The sequence below is a fragment of the Armigeres subalbatus genome, chromosome 2, assembly GCF_024139115.2.
Source record: "Armigeres subalbatus isolate Guangzhou_Male chromosome 2, GZ_Asu_2, whole genome shotgun sequence".
Classification (NCBI taxonomy): Eukaryota; Metazoa; Arthropoda; class Insecta; order Diptera; family Culicidae; genus Armigeres; species Armigeres subalbatus.
Window position 1 is genome coordinate 434,251,523 of NC_085140.1, and position 20,421 is coordinate 434,271,943.

Sequence of the window (20,421 nt, forward strand, 5' to 3'; positions counted from 1 at the left end):
CCGTCACTGTGAACAAAAGCACCACACCCTGCTACATAGCGCTCCTACCAGATCCTCCGTTTCACAATCGCAAACAAATCCTCCGATTCAAAACAGTCGACAGCCACAATCCAATTCACCAAACCCGAACCAACCGACACAAATCGAAAGCACCTCTATGCACACCAATTTGCAAGAACAAAGCACTTTAGACCCAGCCACAAATACAGCCACAAGTCAGACACACGTTGCCCTCCCAATCACACCCACACACAACATCCTACTTTCAACCGCCCTCGTCAATGTTAAAGATCGGTATGGTAATACCATGCTGGCACGAGCTCTGCTGGATTCATGTTCTCAGCACTGCTTGATGACGAAGGAATTTTCTAGCCGACTAAGATTCCACGAAGTTCCATCATATCTATCCGTTCAAGGTATCGGACTATCTGCAAGTACTTCTACCAGATTAGTCAGTGCGGTAGTTAGTTCAAGAAATGATCGCATTTCATCATTCGCACAAGAGATCCATTTTCATGTCCTTCCACGATTAACGGTTTCACTACCGACGGCAAGGTGCGATCCTGGGGAATGGAAGCTTCCAGAGTCATCACTCTGGGCTGATCCTCGGTTTTATGAGCCAGGTCCAGTAGATATCATTATCGGTGCGGAATTCTACATGGATCTCTTGGTGAACGAGCAACGCAAGGAAACTGTGGGGGTCCCATGCTTCAAAACACTGAATTGGGATGGATCGTCTCCGGAAAGGTTCCGGATAGTACTCTCAGTGAATCACAATCGCTTATCGTCGTCTGTTCCACTTCCGACCTTCAAGATCAACTTGCCAAGTTCTGGGAGCTGGAAACATGTCGTAGCCAGAGTACACTCTCTGTTGAGGAGTCAACCTGTGAGGAGCATTTTGATCGGACAACGATCAGAGACGAGACGGGGAGATTCATCGTTACGCTGCCAAAGAAAAACATGATACTTGGCCAGTTGGGCCATTCAGAAACCACTGCGATTAAACGACTGATAGGCATGGAACGTCGTTTCTGCGGAAATCCAGAGCTAAAGAAGATGTATACCGAGTTTATCCAAGAGTATCTTGAGCTTGGACACATGAAGGAAGCTGTAGAGGAAGCGAAAGACGCTGTCACAAGATATTACCTTCCGCATCATGCTGTTTTCAAACCAGAAAGCACAACCACGAAGCTACGTGTAGTCTTCGATGCTTCTTGTCCAACTTCAACAGGAAATTCATTGAATGATGCTCTTCTGGTGGGTCCTGTCTTGCAGGATGATCTGACTAGTATTACTCTTCGCTTTCGCACCCATCGTATTGCTGTGAATGCTGATATCGCCAAGATGTACAGAATGATCGGAGTTCAAAGAGAAGATCATCCATTGCAGAGTATTAAATGGCGAAACGATATTTCTGAACCAATTCGTACGTTTGAGCTGTCAACTGTTACTTACGGAACATCATCAGCTCCGTACTTTGCCACTAAATGCTTGCACCGCCTTGCAGATGATGGGGAATCCACACACCCAATAGCATCCAGAGTGATCAGGAAAGACTTTTATGTCGACGACATGCTTTCCGGCGTAGATACGTTAGCATTAGGTCAAAGGATGGTTCGTGGTATCATTGAACTTTCTGAATCAGCAGGATTCTTGCTTCGAAAGTGGAACTCTAACAGTAAAGAACTTCTTGAAGTCGTACCGAAAAACTTGAGAGACGGTGCTGGTGTTAAAAGGGTCCGAAACAACCGTCAAAACTTTAGGATTAGCATGGGAGCCCAGCTCAGATGTCTTTCGTTTCACATATCCGTCATTCAATTGGGCAACGTCAATCACGAAGCGCGTGGTCGTCTCGGATGTGTCTCGTCTCTTCGACCCACTTGGTCTAGTTGGTCCTGTCATCATTCAAGCCAAGATTTTTATTCAGGATCTGTGGAAGGATAACAGCGACTGGGATGAACCACTCAACCCTGAGCATCAAGCACAATGGCAGGAGTTTCGGAGAAATCTTACAGGACTAGAAAACCTTACAGTTCCTCGGTGGGTGGGAACCGGTGGTAATACCAAGACGGAGCTCCATGGATTCTGCGATGCTTCAAACAAAGCATATGGAGCCTGCTTCTACATTCGAACGATCTCCGAAACGGGGGAGGTGTGTGTGAGGTTATTGACAGCGAAGTCACGTGTTGCTCCTCTGGACAATCCGAAAAAAGGAAACAAGCGACTTTCCACTCCGAGACTAGAGCTTTCATCTGCTTTGTTGCTGGCCCATCTATTCGAGAAAATCACAAACAGTATTGGCATAGAAACGAAGTGCTTCTTTTGGACGGACTCCACGATCGTAAAATGTTGGTTGGCATCATCGCCATCAAGATGGAAGCAATTCATCGCAAATAGAGTTTCGGAGATCCAACACATTACCAAGTGTGGTGTCTGGAATCATGTAGCTGGTCTAGAAAATTCTGCGGATATTATTTCTCGTGGTATGATTCCAGCACAATTACATTATGAATCACTATGGTTCAACGGTCCGCACTGGTTAAGTTCAGATGAACACAACTGGCCTTCAGCTCCACAGATTGACGAAGAAGACTTTGATCCTTCAGTTCTTGAAACCAAGAGCATAACAGCTGCTTTACCAACACGTCCTCCCAATGAAATCTTCAGTTTAAAATCGTCGTATACGGAGCTTCTACGACTCACCGCTTGGATTCAAAGGTTTTGCTACAACTCTAAAACGTCGAATCGTAACAACCGTCGTAAAGGTCAACTTACCGTGCATGAATTAGATGAAGCACTGGATTCTCTAGTACGCGTCTCCCAGCTTGAATGTTTCCAACAAGAGGTAGCCGACCTATCAATGGGTAAAGAAATTCGAGAATCATCGAAACTGTCGCCCTTGCACCCGGAGCTTAGGAAAGGCATAATTTGCGTTGGCGGCCGGCTTCGTCACGCTCAAATTGCAACTCGTCGTAAGCACCCGTACATCCTTGATCACCAGCATCCGTTTACGCTCCTCATTATTGCACACTACCACCGGAAGCTATTACATGGTGGACAACAGCTGATGATTTCGGCCATTCGAGAACGTTTCTGGCCTACTAGTATCCGGAATCTGGTACGGAAAGTCATTCACAGATGTATACCTTGCTTCAGGGCAAAACCAAAAGTTCAAGATCAGCTAATGGCAGACCTGCCTCCCGAGAAAGTGAACCTCTGCTCTCCATTTCAAAGGGTAGGCGTTGATTATTGCGGCCCATTCCAGATCGCCTATCCACAACGTCGTAGTCGTCCTGTAAAAATCTTTATAGCCGTTTACGTATGTCTAGTGACCAAAGCAGTGCACCTAGAACTAGCGTCTGACCTTTCCGCAAAAGCTTTTATTGCCACCTTGAAACGCTTCTCTTCTCGGCGCGGCAAGCCGGAGATTATCATGTGTGACAATGGAACTAACTTTGTCGGTGCAAGACGACAGTTAGAACATTTGCGTCACTTGTTCAACAACCAGCAGTTTCAACAATACGTAATCAGGCATTCTGCAGATGAAGAGATCCAGTTTAGATTTATCCCAGCTCGTTCGCCAAATTTCGGTGGACTTTGGGAATCTGCAGTCAAGTCGTTTAAACTACTTTTCAAGAGAACGATTGGCTCGCACACCCTACTATACGATGAGATGCTAACAGTCCTAACGCAAATGGAAGCAGTAATGAATTCTCGGCCCCTTACACCGCTTAGTAATGACCCGGACGATTATGAAGCTTTGACCCCCGGATATTTTTTAATTCAGCGACCTCTGACAGCAATTCCAGAGCCCGATTTGGATGGAATCCCAGAGAATAGATTAGCGGCCTACAAAAAGGCTCAACGATATACGCAATTATTGTGGAAAAAATGGTCGCAGTTCTACTTGTCAGATTTGCATAATAGGACGAAGTGGACAGTGCGACGAGAGAATATAGCTGTAGGGACGATGGTAGTTTTGAAGGATGAAAAACTTCCACCTCTATCATGGTTGCTTGGGCGGGTAACCGAGACTTATGCTGGTAAAGACGGAAACATTCGTGTCGTAACCGTCAAAACACGTGATGGTACCTATTGTAGAGCTATCTCGAAGGTCTGCGTGCTACCAATCCGAGATAATGTTATTCTATCTCACGGGGAGAACTAGGACTCCTCCAACGGCGGAGGTTGAAAGGCCTCCGCACGCCAGTTAAGTCATTTGCATTTTATGTTTTTTGTAAAAAGTAACCCGTTCATCTTTCCCCCAGCAACTGTGTCCAAATGTCCCGGAGTTGTCTAAATTGTTGGCTGGCTAGCCATTCCCTTTAATGTCATTCGAGGTCTGTACGGTTACGGTGGTTATTCGAGGTTGCATGAAGTGTCAAACCATTCGATAATGAACGTTCTGCGGCATTTTATGCCAACATTCCCGCACCTTTTGATTAATATGGACTCGTTTGAGGACAATGCTACATCATCGAGTAAGAGCGAACTTCTTCCGTACTGCGCTGCAACTTTGTAGAGAAGCCAAGGTCCTTAAATTCATCGCAGCATCGCCAAAGCAACTATGAGAGGGCCAACGATGCTATCCGGCATCCTCGCAGGCCAAGCAGGCCTGCGATCCAGGCAAGTCATTTCATTTTATGGTTAAAAAGGTAAAAAAGCACCCTCTCATATTTTCCAGCGACATAATCGGCATCCTATTGTCGGTCCAGCATTTATTACGGAGAAGGTATATCGGAGACTCGAAACATGCGATATTATCAACTGCAAGAAGATGATGGGTCTTGTGATGACCTATACCAGGAACAGATGCCAACCGGCATCCGCGCAGGCCATGGAGGCCTGCGATTCAGGCAAGTCATTTGTTTTTATGATTATTAAGGTAAAAAAGCACCTGCTCATCTGTTTCAGCATATCATTATGTACCAGCATCGTTTTCGGGAGTAATTAACTCAGCAGGAGTCAATCGTGAAATTTGTAGTTTTATGGAAGTCGCAAAGTCCACTGCTATCGAGGGCTATCATGAGAATCGTCGTTACCTGAATACCAGCAGCTGTAAAGTCCATTTTCAACCAACTCTAAATAGCAGCATCACAGAAAACCCTATCGCCGCAACCGACCAACGACATGTCAACACAGCATCCGAATATGTAGTATGGAACAAGATTTACCGATCAAAACAAACACAGTTTGCATTCGTAGGTAATAAGAAGAAGCAGGAGGACTAGAGTGAGACAATTGTTGAAACCAAATTTCAAGGTGGCCGGCATATGTTGAAGTAAGACAGAAACATTTGATCGAAAGTCTTTTTTTGCTTGAGCATCCCTCTGTTATCATGATTTTCTCTTCTCTCTTTGCTCACTTATGTATCTCCGATCATCTGAGTTTTGTAGGCATATATTGTATGTAAATAGTATATAGAAAGTAGGATAAATAAACAAAAATAGTTAGTTGGAAAAAACCGTCGCGGAGTAAACATCATCGCTCTTTCGTGTCTTAATAAAATTAAGTAGTGTTCGCGAATAAAAGTGTTTCTGTTCTACTGGAAACGAATAGTTTTTTGAAGTGTCCGAAAGAAATCCGCGACGGCGCGAACAGATGACTTTTACCATACTTACTGCATCCTGTTTCATGCATCATTTTCTATCAGCTCCACGAAGGAGTGAGCAATGTTAAAATTTGGAATTTGACAGGTTTTGATGCGATCTTACAATTGTCAAGGATATCTTTGATAACTGGCACGTTAGTATCGTCATAGTACACTTGGCAATCAACCTTCAAAATTTGCCTTATTGCATTCACGGGTTGTTTAAGCATTTCAAATCGGAAGGTTTTCCGTCGCAGCTCTCTTCTATTTATATTCCGGATCCCAAGACGAGATAGAATTTCCGTCATGTTTTGGAAATCATGCTCACTGATGTTTCCAACCATCTGCACCTCTTCAACGCAAACCTCATCTCCGTTTTCAACAATTTCCATCGTCAAAAAAGAACGTTTTGACTGCTGGCGGGTCACTTGCAAGCGGCATGTTGTACATATTTTCTCATGAAGTTCCGGAACGGTCATAGATTCGAAAAAAATCATAATTTTTTGAGTTACTCTTGTCAGTTTCGAAGGTTTTCTCCAGCTTTTATGATCAACTTTTGCAAACGGGTTGCAACAAAATTCCTTTTTGAGTACCCATACAGTACGATTCTTTGCCATTTTCAACAACTTTGAACTAATCGGATGTACGAAACAAACAAACTTCCGCTAGCGTAAACGAGTCTTCTTCTTCTTTTTGGTTTGAAACGTCAAATTGACATGGTGAGCCTGTGAATGAAACCATATGCCCTGTTGCGCATTGACAGCCATATCTGTGATACGTCTAGTTACCCAGTTCACAAGTCAGTGATCGATTTTCAGAAAACAAACAGTGAATTTATTAAAATGTGAGATATTTGTCCATAAACATACTTGTTCATTATATTCAAGATTTTTTTAACTTAAAATGAATGTTCTTTATTTTACTAAGCTCAAGAAAAAATCAGCGATTGCAAAATTATGCTTTGTTGCGTACAAAAATATGATACATATTGATATTGCGCAATACACGTTAAAAATACGTAAACTTTTTTTGAAAAAAATATTTTTTATCGGGTAAATGTCAATGCACATCTAGTTTCTCGACTGTATCTTATGAATTTTTTTCTCAGCTTTCAGATGATCTACTCAGAATTTAGATTGAGTGAAAAATCGATATTTTTGATAAAATTTAAGATGGCCGCCACATTTTTTTTACATCAATTGAAAGTTTTATTCATCCTCTATACAACAGCAACGAGTTTTGAAGATGTTTCAATGTAAAATTTTGTGGTATAACTATGATTACTTACCTTGAAAATATCGAAAAATCGATTTTTTTTACAACATGTTTAGCCCCTTAGGAAACGAGGGGTTCATCAATTTGGCTCAACCAAAGCGTTTTTCATCTAGTTTCAATATATTCTAATTAAAAGCGATGGAAATTTTGAAATCAAAAGATATGTGCCAATGGCATCCTGGTTCCAGCAAGAATTACTCATATGTACTTGGAACGCGTCATTTCTGAGCTTCTAGTGCGCTTTTTTGAATCAACTCAGTAAGGAATCGATAATCATCCAAAGGTGGAAGAGTATCAGTTGATTCAATACCAATATTTACCGCTGATGCAAATTTTTGCCAGTCATTGTTCTTCGTGAGATCGAAAGGAACATTAACTGGCTCAGATTGTTGATAGCTACTTTTAATTTTGGTGACTATCGGCATATGGTCACTACCATGGGGATCTTGAAATACCTTCCACGTGCAATCCAACGATAGTGAATTTGAACATAAAGACAGATCCATACGGCTTTGTTTACCATTTGGTCCTATTCGAGTTACTTCACCAGTGTTCATAATATTCAAATTAAAATCGCCACACAAATCATAGAAAATAGGTGCTCTATAATCGTCATACGTTTCGCCCCATCCAAAACCATGTGCGTTCATATCTCCCAATATCGATCACTACAGTGGCTTATTCCCTTTTCGGCTAAGCGATTCCGAACCAAAAAGCCTCTAAGTACACACTGAAGGCAATTAACTCATACCCCACACTGACGTATGGCGAACACCTGGTCTATGGTAGAGCGTTCGCCCATGAATCTCGCCTGGTACTGCCTCACGAACTCTTTTGCAATTGGTGTTAGTTGGTGGCATTGAATTTGGGAGAGTACCTTGTAAGCGGCGTTCAGCAATGTGATTGCGCGGTAGTTGCTACAATCCAGCGTATCGCCCTTTTTGTAGATGGGACACACGACATCTTCCATCCACTCCTGCGGCAGAACCTCATCCTCCCAAACCTTGGTAATTACCCAGTGCAGTGCAGTCAGTGCCTCACCACCGTGTTTCAACAGCTCTCCTGGTAGTTGGTTAAATCCAGGTGCTTTGTTGTTTTTCAACTGGCCGATCTTCTCCTGGGTTTCCTGGAAAACTGGAGTTGGAAGACGTTTGTCCTGCGCGCTTGCTCCCAGGTTCATTACCATACCGCCGCCGTTGTCTGCCACATCGTCATTAAGGTGCTCTTCGTAGTGCTGCTGCCACCCTTGGATCACCACACACTCATTCGTACGTATACTCCCGTTTATATCCTTCCATATATCATGCTCATAGAACTTTCGTGCGTCATTAGCGCGGTGTAGTTGCTCCGTCTCTTCACGGTCTCAATCTTCCTGCTGGCGCTATTTCCTCCTCCTTTATTCATCGCCTACATCGTTACTGATTGTATCGAGTCATAATGTTTTCTATGTAGTTCGTAATGATTGCTTTAAATAGCATCAATATTGAACCTGCGCAAACCTCCTGCCTCTTCTGAGGGCCGTCGTGTCAGGTCTGTTTTGTGTCCCACCTAACACCATGACATCTGAGACTAAAACGCTTGCATAAAAGATTGCAAACATTGCAGTCTCTCACAAATTTAGTTTCTATCGAGATTGTCTCTCTAACTAAGATTCGTATTTTTAACCAAAATTTTAAAACGATGAGAACAAGTGAAGGTGAATAAACTCTTCTCTGAGATCATTGCACCTTGTGATCCACTTTCCAACCGATCCGAATATTCGTCCATTATCATAACCAATAAAATCGATCTCGCATTTTCACACATTCATTATTGCTCGTCCTCATCCGAAGTCACTCTCGTCATACAATCATCAGCGATATTTTTTTCCTCGGCAATCACGAGCATTTGCAATCGCCAAATACAGTTAAATGCACTTCTGGCTGGTTGTCCGGCTTCGCAGTGGGAATCTCTTCCGCAGGCCGAGACCAGCACCTGGAAACCTACGCCTCAATTTTGGGCCGGATTAAGCCATATTCGTCTGAATGCCTTGTGGGAAGTGGGATCGTCAGCGAATTCAAGCCCCACCAAATGAGATAATAATGTTAAACACATTATTACAACTGGATCGGGAAAGAGGAGCAATTTGGCGCGAAATTTATAAATATAAATATAAGAACACTGGTGAGCGGAAAAAAGTGTAAGCAGGTTGGTCAAATAAATGTCAAATTAAGCTTTTTCACAGAAGTACAAATCATTTTTAACTCAATAATTTTCAAAATAATTCACTTTTTTCAGATAAAATATTCGGCGGTGTACAATAATTATATTTTACCGCAGACGAAACATTGAAGTCCCAAAACGCATGATAAATTGTCAACCACTTGATTTTTGTTTGAATTGTTTGTTTGATGTGTTGACTAGTGTGATAGAAGTATAATATACTTTTGGCCTGCGAGGCAATAAGCCAAAATAAAAATGAGTGTAACGCTCATTATCGGATTTGATACCAACTGGGGTGCGGATTCAATGGACTCCGCAGAGTGGTACATTCCATCGGACATCGAGTCGTTTACGACTTGCATGCCATTTGCCTTTTGACGAGAATGACGATCGTGAGAGGATGATATCCTTGACGATGTCGCTCCGAAGAATATCGCTTTTTTCCTTTTCTGAAGTCGACTATTGAAGCGACCCATGCGGCGAGGTGCGTTCCATAAAGTGACGTATTTATTTCCACCGTTGAATGAAGATATCAGAAGGTTTATCGCATTTAACGGAAGAGCCATCATCGTTCGGGGCGCAAAAATACGACCCGTCTTTAATTGCGGGGATGGTACGAGATTGTGGTGCACTCGAGTTGTGATTGACCGCTGGCTGTGCTGAAATCGGACGATCATTGGACAAGTTTCTTGATTTTGAAATTTTGTAATTTAATCCGATGGTGACCGATCCAGGAACAAAGTAGGTATCTGATCCTCCAAGGGGCAAATAAACTTCCATTGCTAATGATCTCTGAGCAGCGTGAATTGCGTCCGTCGCTATTCAATGGAATCTCTTTGTTGATCTGAGTGACGCAGGAAGACAACACAGAACCCCAAGCGTCGAAACTGGGTGGAGCATTTCTTCAATTTGGTGATCTGAATTCCAACGAATTTCTATCGGAAAATTAAAAAATATCCAGTGAAAACTCCGAAGAGTTTTCCGTAGATTAACATGCCGATGCAAGTCGCCATCGGTTAAAATTACTTTCGGTTTGACTCAGATTTTCAACCCGATCAAACGCGAATACGTACATTATCAATAGATCGTTCTAATTATACCTACATAACATTGAGCCATTTTCTAAAAAAAAATAGAATTTGCGTGAAGAAATTAAAGTTGTCTGGCGATTTGACCACTCAGAACGAGCGAACACCAGTCTGTGCCACCGGCAAATCGTCGACAGATCACCGCAGCAAATTGCTTATTTACACATCACAACGGTCAACAATCGATCGTTCGTTGCTGGCCGGGGTCGTCCTCCGTCGCTCATCCGCGCGAGGAAAGGCTTTTCTTCGAGAAACCTTCCGCGTGCTTTTATTCCGTGGCTGTTTTGAATAAAATCAAGATGTTTACGACAAGTGATGCCACAATTAATGCGAAATTAAGATATAAAAATGTTTATTTATTGAAGCGTTGCAAGTCAGCGGAAGAGGAAAACATCGTCTGCGGGCGTCTTCTTCAATTTCAGGTCACAGTTCTGGGGGTCTGTGCATCACTACGGGCCCCGCGTGCCCACTGCACTGATTTCTTCGATTCCAGATTGGATATCGCATGGGCCTTAATTCGCCGCCATATACGCTCTGTGTGTTATCGATTGTCGGGGGCCCTCGTGCTATAATTGTGCCACCCCGACAGCCAAAAGCTGTTTAATTCTCGATTTTATTGTTTCGGTTAAAGAAACATATTTTGCGAAGGATATGGCAAATCTGCCGCATCAAGTGGCTTCAGATCGGACATTCAAAATAATTCGGCACGCAATGGAATTTATGGGCAGTATTGTGCATTGTTCCGATTGGTTCGAGAGGATTTGGGCAGTCGATATGGATTAGCGCAGGGCAGCTGCCAAAATGTTTGGGTTCTTGAATGGCAAGTGTGCAATATTAAAATTGGGTTATGGTCAGTATGGTTAAGAAATAAAGTTTAAACCAGGTGAAATGACAAATGATTACTGTTCCGGTTCTTTAGGGGCAATCCACAAAGTACGTCACGCTCCTAGGGGGGGGAGGGGGGTCCGAGCAGCGTGACGACTCTTACAAAAATTTTAGAGTTTCAATACAAAAAGTGTGACGAAGGGGGGAGGGGGGGTTGAAAATCACCGATTTTTGCGTGACGTACTTTATGGATCTTCCCTTATGTCATAATAGGTAGGGGCAATGATCATCCTTTAAGAACAAATATAAGTAATGGGTTATGTCTAAGACGTAAACGTGAATTGGCCGATTTTTTTTTACATTTAGTCTATTTTTATTCAGAACTTTGTTTTACATCCTTTGCCCTATATTGTTTCTTTTCTCGTTTATTTTCGTACAATGCATCGTCGGGAGTGACAATGCGTCAAATAGGGGTGAGAATGAGTCACTGATTCAAGTACTTAGAATGCTTGTAGAATAGATTGAATGTACTTGGGGCAACAAAACTAATTTATAAGAGACCTTTTTGAATAATTTAGTTATCCGACCTCCATACTGTCGGTGAGAGCGATGACCCATTCTCATCCCCGACGGCGGCACTTATAACTATTCTTATCCTAGCTAATCCCACTATGTACACAGTTATGGGTAAAGATTTCTAATCTGTTCATGCTGTAGCTTCGTGCCTTCTGGCTAGTGTGGTTTGATACTTACAGATTAGATCAAGATTTGCCAACCGCTGAACATCGATAGACTATGTACGCGCGCGCTGCTAGGTCCAGTACAATCTCCGGGAACTTGTTTTGTATAACTTGGAGCTTCGACCTATGCTGGATGTTTTCTCCAACGGTTTAAAATCGGGTTCAGTGATTACATCATTTGTGTTGACCCAGTCTTCCATGTGCTAACGCAATAGGAGCTTACTGTTGAACAGCAGGTCAAGGTAAAATGTTCCGAACGACCAGTTCATTTCTGTGTTTGAGATCTCAATCTTCGACGCAAGTTTGAGTCGATTGGTGTTACAATCACGGAAAACAATCGTTTGCGTTTTGATTTTGGGACACGGATTTTCCAAACGCTGAGGCCCTTCATGTACTCACGAGGACTCCAACAATGACCGCGTATCTGAAAGCCCATTGTCGAGACGGCTTTGGGGCAGAAGGTTGACAGACAAAATGTCAAAGGACTGAAGATCTGAGGTAGCAGGGTCTATGTCCTAGGGCTTTACGACCCCTCTCCAAGGCCTCTACCTAGGGCCTGTCTAGGACGTGGTAGGGTTTTTCAGTGGGCTCTGTTAAACCTCTACAAAAAGCTACATGTGGACAGTCCCTCCATTGAATACGATTTGTCCATGAAACATGCAATTCAAGGAATACCAGATCATCTTCGAAATCTTTCCATTCCCCCTATATTTTTCTGAAAAATATGAACATGTCAATTGCAACAACAGATATTTCACTGATGGTTCTCGCATCAACGGATCCACTGGCTTCGGTGTCTTCAGTGTAAATTCAATCACCTTCCGAAAACTTCAGGAACCGTGTTCGGTTTATGTTGCTGAGCTGGCAGCAATTAACTTCGCTCTGGAGATAATTTCCGATCAGCCCGTAGACCGTAGATTATTTCATCTTCTCGGATCTTAGTTCTATCGAGGCACTCCGGTCGATGAAACCTGTTAAGCACGCATCTTACTTTCTTACAAATATAAGAGAGCGGATGCGTGATTTGGTCGAAAGATCATTCAAGATTACCTTTGTATGGGTCCCATCCCATTGCCTAATCTATGCCAATGAGCAATGCACAGGAAGGTGAAGCTTATGGTCGACAAATCTCGAACAACGAGTTTTTCCCATTAGTCCGTCAGAGTACTCTTCAAAATTGGCAAATGATTTGGCCAAACAATGAACTTGGACGGTGGCTATTTCCCATAGTTCCTAAAGTTTCTGCGCGAGCCTGGTTCAGAGGTGAGGACTTAAGTCGAGGCTTCATCGGATGTCGAGGCTTATGTCCAATCACTATTCACTAAACGCACATAGAATAAATCTGGTCGATAGCAATATATATAGGTGTGGAACCGGTTACGATGACATCGATCACGTAGTTTGGTATTGCTCGGAAAACGACGCCTCCAGAGAGCAACTATTGGATATCCTTGTGGCCCGAGGTAAACAACCCTACAGGGAAGTAAGAAGTGTTTTGGGGGATCGCGATGTGGTATTTATGCAGGCTATCTATGTCTTCCTTTGCTCGTCTGACATCTAAGTCTAATATTTCATTTTTTTCTTTCCAAATTTTTTCTTGTCTCTGTCTTATTGTTCCGTGTACCATGAAGCTCTGGCCATCCGGAAGATGCTCCCTGACGAACCACAACTCGAGCACGACGCTACGCTACAACGTTTTTGACGTCAAATACCCGGATGAGCAGCTGAAATACCCCAAACCAAAATCCCAACCCTGTCCATCCTGAAATTACGCAATCTAACCTTGAGTCACCACGAGTATCTTGGTCAATGTCCCTTTCCCCTTACTAACTGTTAATAATAATGATATAGTTTTTAAATAACTTAAAAAGTCTCGGCTCCGTTAAGTGTTATACACGCCTGAGCCTGTCAAATAAATGCAATAGGTAAAAAAAGCTACATGTGTCCGCAAGCAGGCTTTATCATTCGGCCGAAAGCCATTTAGCCGAATGTCACTAGGCCGAAACCCATCTGGCCGAAAGTCATTTGGCCGAAAGGGTCATTTGGGCAAAAGGGTCATTTGACCGAAAGAGTCGTTTGGCCTTAAGGGTTATTTGGCCGAAAAGGTCGTTTGGCCGGAAGGGTCGTTTGGCCGAAAGGGTCGTTTGGGCGAAAGGGTCATCAGGTCGTTAGGTTCATTTGGCCAAACGGGTAATTTGTCCGAAAGGGTGATTTAGCCGAAAGGGTCATTTGGTCGTAAGGGTTGTTTGGCCGAAGGGGTCATTTGGCCGAATAGGTCATTTGAAAAGTGAAAAATGATGAGTGAGAAGTGAGACGTCTCATTTATCACTTCTCGCTGTAAAAAATGAGGAATTCGAAGTGAGTAGTGAGACGTCTCACTACTCACTTCGCGCTCCTCATTTTTTACAGTGAGGTTTGAGAAATGAGGAATGATAATTGAGACGACTCTCTTTTACTCCTAATTTCTCACTTTTCAAATGATCCATTCGGTCTAATGTCTTATTCGGCCAAATGTCATGTTCGGTCAAACGACCCTTTCGTCGGAATGGTCCTTTCGGCCTAATGACCCTTTCGGCCAAACGACCCTTTCAGCCTAATGGCCCTTTTAGCCCAATCAAGACAAAATTTTCAAAACGACTTATCTGCTTTTGTAAACAAAGATTCAAACCACGATTTGTCGAATCTGATAGCTTTCCCACGCAAATCAGCACCATCGACAGGTAGCGGAATCCTTCACCTACCTATTGATTGTATTGGTTTGCGTGGAAGAGCTATCAGATTCGTCAAATCGTCGTTTGAATCTTTGTTTAAAAAAGCAGATAAGTCGTTTTGAAAATTTTGCCTTGAAATGATCCTTTCAACCAAATGACCTTAACAGATACGTATTTCGTCCTCAACAGTAAGGTCGCCTTCAGTGTCTCGTAAATTTTATTTTTACTTTTACGCATTAATATCGATATGGATTTCACGCATTTGACCGATGCACAGTGGCGGAAAACCGGACAAAACCTCAACATTTTTTTCGTGATTTTCGTGAAGCACAAGCACACAACTTTTTTTTAAAATTTAATATTAGCTAGTTCCAAAATTTGTTGATTGTAGCTTGTCAATTAAATTTTTGGTGTCTTGTTGAAGTTCATTCCATAAAGTGTCTCCCGAACAAACATGTTTAAGAAAATGAAATTTGGCTAAACTTTTTTGGAAAAGATTAGAAAAGATCCGGTATTATGTATTTTTTTTTTGTCTACTTTCCGGTGGTTGGTGTGGTGAATTGCGCATGGCTGCGCCAAAGTGGGAAATTAACTGGTGCAATGTTAGAATGAGGACGCTGTCTTTGTTGCAGATCCTAGGGCCTGGACTTGCGGAAACCCTTGGATAACATAAAGTATATCGGATAACCATTTTAACCTCAAAAATGAATTCAACGTTTCAAAATTACTCCGTGGTGAAGTTTTGAACACAATCTCAGGTTTTGTCCGGGATTTGTATGAGGGCCCGCCACTGTGCGATGAAGAGGTATCCTACTAGTTGGCTTCACGCCACGTAGTCAACCTAGGACCTACTACCCATAAAGGTAAGATTCTCCGCCTCAAGGCTCTCGTTCAAGAGGAGACCTTGAGAGATAGTAAGCTCACTAGCTTTAACCATGTAATGAGCAAACTATCAAATATTGAGCATTGTGAAGCTCAAATCCACCTTTTGCAAATTAGGACAGAATCGGAAATCCGCTCAGCCGATAGTACAGCACTAAACCAAATTCGAATGCATCTTACACACTATCGCGACCGTTGAACTTTGATCCGTCTTCCGGTCGAATTGCATGAAACGCAAACACACGGAACAAATGCAGTGAATGGTGTTACACAAAGTGACAGTGCAGTGAACCAACCCCAGTCGATTGGCGCAGTGCGCAAAAGCAACGCAGAAGAAGACGGAGCCTTTGGAGGAGCAGCAGATGCAACCATCCCAATTTGCAGATAACTTTATTTTAGGAATTCCGCCAGCGATATCTAATCAACCACTGGAAATGAGATCGTTTTCAGGCGGGCAAGGACAAGGATTGCTATCTTCATGTTCATTCCAAGCACGTGACAACGAGAACAATTGAATTCAGATCAGCGAAGTTGTTCGCCACCACCTCCCTACCGTTCGAGAGATCGCACACCCTGCAACTATTCGGAAAGTTAAGCGCAAGGACTAGAAACAAGAATGAGAGAGATGCAGGAGAAGGAGCAGCTACTGTAGAATGAGGGACGAACTGGATCTTCTCATTCGTCGAGAACAACCACGATCAGTACGAGAAGAAGATTGACGACTGCAGAAAGCGGTGCACAAATGGCCTTTCAAGTTCCGTGGAGACAAAGACACAATATCGCTCAAAATTTTCCTCGATCGAGTTGAAACATTTGCAAAGTCGGATGGCATGAGTGATGCCACACTGCTGAGCAGCTACAAGCATCTGCTACAAGAGGATGCAATCGACTGCTATGTTCAAGCCACTTCTCAGCGGCTGTTACGGACATGGAATGACTTTAAACCGGAGATCCGGAGAGAACTCTTGCCCAGTGACTGTTCGCAGATTCTTCGTTTGGAGGCCAGTTTCAGGTTTCAAGGAAAGAGTCGTTCGCAAAATATTTTCGTGACATCTTTGCGCTTAATGCGCTTTGTGGAACCGTCCGTTCCGGAGGAAGAAAAGTTTTTCCTAGTGAAGAAGTATATGTATGAGAACACAGAAGCAAGACCGCGTTCACTCGAAGAAATGGATACGACGAAACACGATTGCTTTTGAACAGACAGCGCTGGATTCCAATTCCACGAATCTGTGTTGAAAGGTCGAAACAACAAAAGGTCGAAAGGACAAAAGGTCGATAGGAGAAAAGGTCGAAATGACAAGAGGTCGAAGAGAAAGAAGATAAAAAAATGACAGAAGGACGGTCGAAAGGACGAAAGATTGAAGAGACAAAAGGTCGACATGAGCATGAGCATTATGACCGCACAATTCGTAGTTGCTACTCCGTGATTGACTGAACTTGCGAAATTGTACAGAGAACACAATGAATGGGGCTTGGGATTAGTTACCCATTCTCAATGTATACGTTCCGGGAGCTCAAATATTTAAAGTCAATAACGGCGCCGGCCACGTCCTTACAGTCATATAGGAATGGAAGGATTGTTAGTCCGACTCTTGTTGCTACTAGAGACCGAGTATACCTCTGCATCTCCACGATTGTCTTGGGATAGGATTTCGTTTTAGTTACAAAGGATAATTTATCTGGATTCACTTTGGTAAGCGATGCGATCTATGGGATGGAAAATAACACTAATACGTGTTAAACGTTAAAACATGCACGCCCGGTGGCATATGAAAACTGAGAAGATTCGCGTTTTCGACGATCGCACGGAAGCGCAGCACTCTGTACTCGCTTGCTCGATAGCTACAGCAAACTATTGAACAACGCGCTATTTTCGAACGTGCGCGACATGCGTATAAGCCACCGAACAAAAGATAGATATTTTATTTCTTTTCCGACGACTAAAACACGCACTGCACTTACTACCCATGATTTCATAGTTGACGTATCAACCATTTGAAATTTCAGCGAATTTGACTTATTACGCGCTTATTAGAGTGATTCATCCGCTGCAACATCGATATGATAAGAAAAATATTTTGAGCTTTTTAGTGGAATGTTTTCACCTGTCATAAGACGAGTTTATACAATCCCATTAAATTCCACCACTTAATTGTATCTTGACAGATACGTATTTCGACCTCAACAGTAAGGCCGTCTTCAGTGTCTCGTACTTGACTCGAGTCGAGTCAAGATACAATTAAGTGGTGGAATTCAATGGGATTGTATAAACTCGTCTTATGATCGATATGATGCTTGTTCCAAACATTAATTAAGTGCTTGCAGGTAGGAAGAGATTTTAATTTGCGATGTTTGTCCCTAAATTATTCGAAATACAAACGAAAGTGCAATGGTTGTTACGTCAACTATGAAATCATGGGCAGCTTACTTGTTCGATGGCTACTCTTATTACCGGCCGCGCAATGCAGAACACAATATTTCGGCAGATCGCGCGATCGTTCTGCTGTCCGAAACAAGAGCAAACAGGAACTGAACTCGATTGAAGAGACAAAAGGTCGACAGAACAAATAGTCGAATAGGCGATAAGGATTGGAGGTTTCATGTTATTAATTCTTGACTGTTGTTTTTCTTCTTCATTGGCATTACATCCCCACTGGGACATTGCCGCCTCGCGCCTTCTACAGTAATCAACTGCGAGGTTTCTAAGCCAAGTTACCACTTCTGCATTCGTATATCATGAGGCTAACATCTTCTTCTTCTTCTTCTTCTTCTTATTGGCATTACATCCCCACACTGGGACAGAGCCGCCTCGCAGCTTAGTGTTCATTAAGCACTTCCACAGTTATTAACTGCGAGGTTTCTAAGCCAAGTTACCATTTTTGCATTCGTATATCATGAGGCTAACATGATGATACTATTATGCGCAGGGAAGTCGGGACAATTTCAATTCCGAAAATTGTCTAGACCGGCACCGGGAATCGGCCACCCTCAGCATGGTCTTGGTTTGTAGCCGCGCATCTTACCGCACGGCTAAGGAAAGCCCTTGGCTGTTATTATGAGTAATATTTTGAACAGACGCAATTCTTTAGAGTTTACTTAACCTTCTAATACCAAAATTTCTGTTTTTGCTCAAAATCACTATTTTGCTTTCTAGAACCGATCCGAACACATTTCCGAAAAAATTGTAATCGCGATTTCATCAATTTCATCTTTTTAGAATTTATTTTTTTAGCTTATGATTTGTTTATCGACTTTATCGGTCATTTCTACTCAAAGTATGAGGGAGTAGATAATCGAAAGATAATTGAAAATCATCAGATTGAAAGCCGTTCGCTATGGCGCGAACAAGTATGAAACGATAGAGGGTGTAAGGGAGAAAAGAATACCATCTATTGAACAGCACACAATCGAAGCGTGAATCTTTGCGTGATTTTTTTTTAGTTCAGAATTATTTTTTGACCAGATTTGAACAAGCATTGAGCTTTATATCTAAAACTTTTTGAAATCTAAACAGTTAAAAATTATTAAAAAAATTACAAAGTACCCCATCTAAAGGCGATCTTGGGCGTTAGAAGGCTTCATGAAATGAAACAATAATAAGGGTGATTGTACTTTCATACAACTTGTATGACGCGAAAAATATTGAAACCATGTTTCTCAAAACTAACTTTAAGTCACTTACACCCCTTTATGTTTGACCCCCTCATTTACTTCAAAACAAATATAACTTCCGTTGAAAAGCATGGTCTTTTCAGCACACTTAAACAACATTATTATCATTACAAGATGTTAAGATAAGAATTATATATTTCGAATGATCATTTTGATGAAAACAAGTAAAAAACTAGTTTCAGGATTTTTTTAATGTCTTTATTATCGAGACTTTCACCAGTTTCAGGAATTAAAATTTAAATAAATAAAGCCTAGCAACGCAACGCTTCGATGAGATTGTTGATTTGACAATACACCCCTCAAGAATACACTATGTTTGAACAAAGTGAAAGTTCTAGAATGAAATATTGCCAGGCAAAGTACATAATATAACATAAATATGCGAAACTCGAAAGAACAGCCTACGAATAAAAGAAGTAAAAAATCAACGATAAAATAGTATCAAGTTAGTATAAATATGCGAAACTCGAAAAAAAGCCATATGATTAAAATAAGGAAAAAATTTACAATAAAATATATTCAGGTGAAACACAAATAAATATAAATATGCGAAACCCGAATCGACAGTCTATGACTAAAAGAAGGAAAAATTCTACAATTAAATACTATCATGTGAAACACAAATAAACATAAATGTGCAAAAAAATAGTTGATTAATACTCGACCTTTCGTCCTACAACCGTTAGATCTATATTTTTTTCTACGTTTCGTCCTTTCGAACTTTGGTCCTTCGGCCTTTTGACTCAGATTTCATGTTTCGACCTTTTAACCCTTCGACCTTTCTATTCGACCTTTTGATCCTTCGACCTTTTGACTCATTTTTTTGGTTCGATCTATTGTCCCTACAATCTTTTGACCCTTTGACCTTTTGTCCTTTCAACCATTTGATCATCTACCTTTGGTTCTTCGATCTTTTGTTTTCGACCTTTTGACCTTCGATGTTTTGTCATTCGACCTTTTGACCTTCGACCTTTTGTCCTACAACCCAATTCTACACAGCGCTCTATTGGAGCCCAACTTTCCCACGCCGGTGGCTGCAAACAGGGTGTTGATACTGCCGCAACAGCAACAACTACACCGTTACAACAGAGCTCACACAGTGCAAGCCGAAGAAAACATTCAACAATGCGAGGCAGAGGAGGACGAAGGTCTTGAACTGGTAGCATGACATCGATGATCTCATAGAACAGGTGATTGCGCTGAACCTGGAGAACAAGAACACCTGGCGTCCAAGGATCACGACTCGAAACGATCAGCAACCGAGATTTGTAGACAGGATTCGTCAACCAGAAGAAATTCGCCAGTTGGTCGGAAAAAAGCGGAACAGTCCAGAATGCAGCCCATCCACAGAGGCAGCAACTTATGCAGTAACAACAACGGCAGCCACAGCAACTGCTAGATTACTCTCAAAGCACGCAGAACTGCCAATCACGCCG

General features: G+C 42.2%; 1 protein-coding gene across 1 annotated transcript; it reads left to right on the forward strand.

The window, feature by feature from the left end:
* The first annotated feature begins 705 nt into the window (after nucleotides 1-705).
* Nucleotides 706-20,153, forward strand: LOC134210368 (uncharacterized). The gene is made up of 3 exons (XM_062686421.1): nucleotides 706-1,614; nucleotides 1,841-3,531; nucleotides 19,985-20,153. The coding sequence occupies exons 1-3, from the start codon at nucleotides 706-708 to the stop codon at nucleotides 20,151-20,153; spliced, it is 2,769 nt and encodes a 922-aa protein (XP_062542405.1).
* Nucleotides 20,154-20,421: the final 268 nt, after the last annotated feature.